General features: G+C 38.3%; 1 protein-coding gene across 1 annotated transcript; it reads left to right on the forward strand.

Moving 5' to 3' along the window:
- Positions 1–798: 798 nt before the first annotated feature.
- On the forward strand, positions 799–2,028 carry LOC136881081 (forkhead box protein fkh-2-like). The gene has a single exon (XM_067153699.2). It carries the CDS (start codon positions 799–801, stop codon positions 2,026–2,028), a length of 1,230 nt encoding a protein of 409 aa, XP_067009800.1.
- Positions 2,029–7,926: the final 5,898 nt, after the last annotated feature.

Genomic DNA, 7,926 nt, shown 5'->3' on the forward strand with positions numbered 1-7,926 from the left:
TAATAATAATAATAATAATAATAATAATAATAATAAGTGGTTCTTTACCAAATAAAATAAATATAAATGTTTGGGGGATGGCAAAGCAAATATGTTTATCTGTCTGTCTTCCCTGCTTGTGTAGATGATTTTATTGTTGTCCCCAACTTGCGTGGGGGGTAGCTAGACAAGTGTTGGTCAAACTGGTTCCTCGTGTTGTCGTCTGATGGCGTTCTTGTCCTTTTTCTCTTTCGTTTCTCTCTCTCTCTCACTCTCTCTCGCGCTTCTCCCCTCTCTGATGTTGTCTTGCTTGTTTGGAAGCTTATTTGTGTTTCAACCCTACGTATCCCTCCCTCTAAACATCGAGCAGTGGTGGGGTGTTGGTCGGTAGCTGTGTCCGCCCCTCCACCGGAGCATGTCTGTTGGCGCGGGCAGTTATGATTGGCTGACACGCACCAGCTGAGGCGTGGCTAAAGGGCGGGGTTTGTAACAGAGAAACTTGTTTAGGCTAGCTTTTCAAAAATATTCTCTTGTTAGGTTTTGTGGGTAGCAAATAGAAGACCAGAAGCGAGTTAGACTCCGCTAAGAACACACGTCAAGCAAGTGACGGCAAGTTATTGTAATAGTAGTGCGCTAGCTGTCTTATCAGTAAAGTGAACAAGTCGGTTATATTGTGTTTTACTACAAACACTGTGCAGTGGCGTAGAGCATGGTCAACAAGTGAACTTGGAAAACAGAGCGTAAAGTTTTTTAAGTGTGTTATTTCGTAAAGCAGTGTTTCATCGTATTTCTGTTGTCGTGGCTACCTCTAATGACAATATGGTGAAGATTGAGGGTATGTTACCCCACCCTATAATGGCACGTACTCCTTTGAAATCGTCTTTTAGTATCAGTTCTATCCTGCCAGAGACAGCTAGTCGACCGCGCAGCCCTGCCCTTGCGGTAACGCCAGACCTCAGTAGTGATTCAGAATCTGATTTAGATGTCACTGGAGGGGGAACTCCGCCACCATTAGACTGTAGCAACCGCTCTCATGGGGATGAAGAGTGCAAGCCTGAAGCAGAATCCACAGAAGGTAAGCCAGCTAATACTGAAGAAAAGAAGAAAAATGAGAAACCACCGTATAGTTATAATGCTTTGATTATGATGGCGATAAGGCAAAGTCCTGAAAAAAGACTGACCCTTAACGGGATCTACGAATTTATCATGAAGAATTTTCCCTATTATAGAGAGAATAAACAAGGGTGGCAGAATTCAATCAGACATAACTTGTCGCTCAATAAATGTTTCGTCAAGGTTCCGAGGCATTATGATGACCCTGGAAAGGGTAATTATTGGATGCTGGATCCGTCAAGTGAAGATGTCTTCATTGGGGGTACGACTGGCAAGTTACGAAGACGTTCAACAGCGGCATCTAGAAGTCGGCTTGCGGCCTTCAAAAGGACTGTGGTGTTGGGTGCTGCGGCCGCGGGTTTGTACCCTGGAGGTCTCGGGCCGGCAGGAGCAGCGGGGCCGTACCCTTCCACTGGACCTTGGGGTATTTCTCCCCTGGGACAACTCTACTGTAACCCTGCAGCGGCGGCAGCTTTGTACCACCGGTATCCTGCAGCTTACCCTTATCCTGGTCTGTTACAACCCTCCCCAGCGTTACCAAAACCCATTGCCACTCACGGCTTTTCAGTGGAGAGACTGCTGGCGAACACGGACAGTTCAGGCTCGCCTTACGGTCCTCTAAGGACGGGACTTCAAACCTCACATCCGGCACTTTACCCGACGGCTGGCACGTCGACCCCTTATCACGACTTCTATACGACACTGAGGTCTTTGGCGGGTCATTCACCGGCGTCGGCGTCCCTCCTTCATCACCAGCAGCAGCTCCACCAAGCGGCGGCAGCGGCGTCTTTGTCCTCCTCACCGTCGGCAGGAATGGCCCTGACGACGACGACGGCGTCCTCCAGTTGCAGTAGCAGCCCCGAACCTCGTATCTCAACGTCGCAGCAGACGCCGATCTTCAAACCAATCACCGTCCTGGCTTCACGTCCCAGCTAAGACACGCTTTGGGTAACATTAGGTTAGTAAGTTCATTTCACTGATACGGAAAACGAATACGTAACTTATATGACTTCCTTTCATTTTATGTCAATATATATTCCATCGAATATTGTCACTGTTATAATATGAACTGTGGAATTTTCTTTTCCCTGAATGGTAGAATTTCAGATGTATTTCTTTCCTTTGATCTCAATATCTTATTTGTTTAATTGTAAATTCAAAGTCACGTATTTTGCACTTGTGACTATCTAACTTACCATTACCGGTGAATTCATGCTGTGTGTGTTTTCGTAATCGTTTTCCATATAATTGATTAGACACAGAAATTGCATCAATATGATCGTATTTCACTGTTTTATCACACTTAAATATTTTACATAATATTATTATAATTCCTGTGATGATCTCTACACGCTAGACATTGTGTTTAATTATTTTGTTTCCCTGTTTGTTTTGTTGTACCCCGTGGTATTTATTCTGCATGCGTATTGTGCAGATACTACCAAGGTGAGATATGTTTGATCACATACGTTGTCCATATTAGTTTTCTGATAGTTCTCAAATAATCAGTATTCTGTCACAGTATTTCTTATGCTTGTCAATGTCTTCTTAAGTATTTTCATAGTAACGTTTCTTAGTAAAAAAAAAAATACCCGCATAGTCATCATGAGATGATTTTTAAAATTCGCAAACAAGTATCTCCGAAAGTTTAATAAATAATGGCATCATTTTTTTAATTTTTTGACAAAGGATATGCATGGGAGTGTACGTATCGTTAGTCACTTGCGTAGACTAAGAACCATTTATTGAACATGTAATAGGCTTTTGCCTGTTTCATTAAAAGTGTCATCCAGATTCAGTGTTAATATGTCCTATTATAAATCCCATTTTAAGAGTAATGTGGCATTCGAAAAATAATAGATTTCGCATACTGCCGATCTGGTGATATGTTTGTGCAGTTGCTACGGGTATAAAAATTATTTTATTTAAATTCCCCTTCTGTTTTTGAAATGTTAAATAATTCAACAGTCGAACTGTCTTAGAATTAAAGCCAGTCCATTATGATTCTGCTATAACATTGACGAATATCTGATCATAGGATTTTTCTAACAAAATTCTGTTAGTAAAAAACTGTATGTGCCTATGCAGACTCATGTCAAAGAATATTATCTCACTGGTTTGGCCAATGAATTTCAGAAAAATGATGCCATACAGATCTAATTAATGTAGGCCTATTCTTTTCCTATCAGCTTCTTCTACCTCCGAATGTTTAAAATTTGTCTTTGTTTCATGAATAATCTGTCTTAGCAAGTAGCTCAGGGTTGCAAGACATTAACTTGATGAATGCATTTGCATACTGAATTTTAAACTCGATTAATTACTTATAATTTATTCATTTAAGCCTAGAGTTGAGTTTCTGAAATTTCTTTTTCATGAAATGCAATGTACCATAAATGTTATTTTCTTTCGACTCTTAATATTCCATTAGCTTTCAGCAGTAAAAATGTATTTTTCAAGTTTTCTTCAGGATAATTTGCTTTAAAAATATAATTAATTTGATTTTTTGAGTAAATTTCAACCTAGCAAAGTTGCAGCATAAAACAGAAATGATCCCTTATTGTTCTTGTTAACTTTGATCTTGAGTGCAATATTACTTGTCTAAGTCAAGTACTGTTGAACTTTGGGCACTGCCGCTTGATTAGAGGCAGCAAATGAGTTTAGACAATTAACATTTGGCGTCCAGTTCAACACTGTGAGAGGCTCTCCAGCGAATGTGTGTTCGTTGACCATTCATCTAGCGCTAAAAACTTTCAGACACATATCATCTAAGAAAACTACCAAAAAAAAATTACTTGTGAATTCTTTTTTAGTTTCTACATAAGGTATTTCGGATGCACAAAATGTTGATGTGATTCTTTGCAAAAATATTTTTAACACCGGGCATGTAATTAAGATGGTTGAAAATGGCTTCAGTTCTATTTATTCCACAACACCAAACGCAATGTGTTCCGAAGAACTCAGAAGAGATAGTCTAAGCATGGATTAAAATGACAACAAACGTAAATTATTATTATTATTATTATTATTATTATTATTATTACTGCGTTATATTTTATGTGTGGACCATACTATCAGTGGCCGAAAGCTCGAATTCCATCCGAGTGCAGGCAGTCATTAAGTTCGCTAAATTACAGCACAGGCGTGTGTCCAATTTCATATCTCTTATGTGTCTTGCAGTTACAGTTACATATAAACTACTGTGGTGATTTAAAATTATTATTTTTATTATTATTATTATTATTATTATTATTATTCGGTACTTCATTGAGACCGAGATGTCATGCTTCATATTTGATTTTGTTTTGAACGCAAACGGTCATCGGAACTGCGGATATTGAGCAGTGTTATTCATTTAAATCGCACTTATTTCACTTCAGAAGGCACGTTATGTCCATTTTGTTCTAACCGTTCATCCAAATAGATATACATTTTATAACGAAAGCAGCCAACATTAGAAACGTATTTCCAAATAAACCTATTTATGAGTAATTTAATATGAAAGGTATAGGCATACCTAAGTACTGTATGTTTAAATCTCAAGTAGATAAAGGCGAAAGCAGAACTTGGCCTTCTAACGTCTATAATATTAAGCGTTCTTTTTTTTCAGGAGGCCGTGCTTTCCGGGCAAGATCTTCTGGAATTTACTTAAAACAGAAGGACGTAATTGGAAGACAAATCATGGCCCTCTGCGTTTATAAACTCCTGTAGCTCACATCACCGTTTCTGTACGTTAATGAGGGATCGTTTTAACTACGATAAGATAGAAAAGTTTCGAGATTAAAGCGTTTAATTATATTTTCGTACATTTCTGACTAAGGTGTTGATCCACTAAATATTATTATCATTTATTTATTTATTTATTTATTTATTCATTTATTTTTATTCTAATCGGCCACCTAGGGACCATGACCACGATAAGTTTCATTACACGTTCTGGCGTTTACCCAGTCTTCGACTGATCCATTAGGTTTTCATTAGCTCTGTTGAGCGCGGCGTTCATCGGACCACTTTGCGCCAGTTGTCCACTTCATATCCCGGAAAGTCCCAAAAGTCACAATGCTTTTTTCTGGAAAGGTCTCGTTTGTGCGCGTCATTATTATTATTATTATTATTATTATTATTATTATTATTATTATTATTATTATTATTATTATTTAACTGTCCTTGATGGAAAATCTATTTTAAATGAACAATTTCTGTCAGAAGTGCATTGTGGTTGTTTTTCTGCTATCACTAAAACGTTCAAAACTTGTGCAAGCTGATAACACCAATCGCCCAGTCGTTTACTTCTCAGCCTTCGCAAAGTTTGACTCAACAGCCATGACTTCAGTAGGAAATGCACACAGAGTATTCACTGCATATTTTGTACATTGTATTTTAATTACCCAAGGCATGCATTTATTTATCTACAGTTCTTTAAGCTAGACTACTTCAACATATTTGCCGAAATCCCAATTCTTCGTGTAGAAAACCAGTCCTGATATAATATTGGTAGAGACGTGATTTTTTCGCATTGACGATAAACGCGACAAAAATATTTTGAAGCATTTTTGAGATATCTTAACGAATCACGTGATTCTGTTTAAGAAATTAGTGATTTCACTTTCTCGAATTACAACGATAAGAGCAGTTTAAAGCAAAATTTACTTATTTTGCGATAATGGTGAAACTGCAATGAGATTCGTGGAAAATAACGAGCTTTGTATTCCGGTATCGCGTGTAAGAAAGGAAATATAAGACAGAATAAGGATTTCTCAATTGGACAGAAGTAGGCCTACCTGTTCGTTTGAATATTGTAGTAAATCCCCGAAAGGTTAAGCCACGTAGGCTGAAAGGGTAATTTGTTGTGTAATCTTGATTAGGGATATAAGGAATAATGAGTGATTATCTACTGTTTATCTTTATATATCTTTCACATAAATAATTCACAATGGGCCGATGAGCTTAGATGTTAGGCTCCTTTTAACAACAAGCAATAATTCACAAATCGCATGAACGAGACTTTTTATGAATAGTTTAAAAAAATTATTACAGCGAAATTCAAGCGATGAGTCAAGACTTATTTCAGGAAAAATTGTTAGCTTTTCAAGAAATCGAACAGAAATTAATGCGAGGAAATCATGCCTCTAAATATTGGCGTTAATGAAAAGTCCCTTAGGGTCTGTATCTAGAGAACTGCATGACAAAAATGAATCAATCAGCCATCAGATTTTAATAGAACGAACCTTTCTAAATCATGAACGTTTTTTTTCCTTAATATTTGAATTTAGTTGCACGTTTCAGTTTTTATCCGTCTTCATTTATTCCCCTGAATTCAGCGAATAATTTGCCATGGTTTTCTTTCGATTCGTTTGTATGTGCCGTAATTAAAGCTCCATAATTACTTACGTTTTACAGCGTCCGTTTAGCGCAATAATACGTAGGTCACTTAATTGTATTCCCGTTAACGAATGTAATCAAATACTTTTAAAGCGTGAAGGGGCCACGCCATTGATTAAAGGAATCAGGATACAAGCCTATTCGCGCATTCATTAGCTGAGGATACCTAGTCTCTTTGAGTTCTGTATGATATATTTACGATTCTATTAATAAGTAATTAAAAGATCCTCTTCGGTATTCTGACAGCAAGATACGTGGATTTCACTTTCAATACCATATTTCATTGGCGTTTGTGGTGAGCTGTCCTTTTACTTTACGTACGTCCGCCGCAAAAAGATGGACAAACCTAATTTTATGAGAAAATTATGCCTTCAATGTCTGAGGTATTCAACCGTCTTAGCAGTTCCTTCCGTGGATCGTATTGGCCTCCGAATCGCAAGATTCTGGATTTAAACTCGGCAGAGGTAGTCGGATTTTGAAGGGGAAAATTAGTTAATTTGGCATTCTATTTCGGCATGTAGGGCCTAAAAGATCTCTGGTGAAACCCATCAAAATGAATTAAAATTTGGCCATAAATCACCCAAAAGAGGTCATTTCTCTATCATCTAGTCGAGTAAAACGCAACATCGAAATTGAAAAGCAGGCTACCTAAATGGCGTCCAATCAAAATGGCTGCACACGGTAGCTGGGGCTATACGATTATTATTATTATTATTATTATTATTATTATTATTATTATTATTTTCATCATCATCATCATCATCATCGAGGAAGTGGCTGTGCGGTTTGGGTCATGTAGGCCTACCTATCAGCTTGCATTCGGGAGATAGTGGGTTCGAACCCCACTGTCAGCAACCCTGAAGATGGTCTTCCGTGGTTTACCATTTTCACACCAGGAAAATGCTAGCGTTGTACCTTAATTAAGGTCTCGGCCACTTCCTTTCCACTCCTAGCCCTCTCCTATCCCATCGTCGCCATAAGACCTATCTGTGTAGGGCCTACGTGCGACGTTAAACATATTGTAAAATAAAATTATTATTATCATCATCATTATTATTATTATTTATTGATGTGTTCGTATAGGGTATGCATTTGCTGTTGTCCTCTTGAGAAACGGTGGACTTACGTTTCGCATTCTCGGTTATAGGCTACTAATGCTGTTGAATATTTTAAGGGTTGTCATGCAACTGTTATTTAGTAACTTAATGGCCCTAAGGGAGTGCCTAAATCTTGCTGCTTTCATTCAACTCTTGGGGGTGACGAAATTTTGTTAATGTATTCCGCGGTTTGTGTGGGGAGCGTCTGGAGGGGGAGAAGGCTGATGATGTATCTCCTTATGAGAGGGCAGGCTGTGGGTTTACCGAGGTGGAGAGCAGAAATTAGCGGCACCTCCAGGTGATGACATAATTACCGACTAACCACAGACCGTTCCAAAACAATAGCCTATCAAGTATC

This window comes from Anabrus simplex, chromosome 9, assembly GCF_040414725.1.
Source record: "Anabrus simplex isolate iqAnaSimp1 chromosome 9, ASM4041472v1, whole genome shotgun sequence".
In the NCBI taxonomy this organism is placed as follows: domain Eukaryota; kingdom Metazoa; phylum Arthropoda; class Insecta; order Orthoptera; family Tettigoniidae; genus Anabrus; species Anabrus simplex.

What these genes read in the sequence shown, in the direction of transcription:
- LOC136881081 (XM_067153699.2), top strand. Translation starts at nt 799, where the DNA reads ATGGTGAAGATTGAGGGTATGTTACCCCACCCTATAATGGCACGTACT.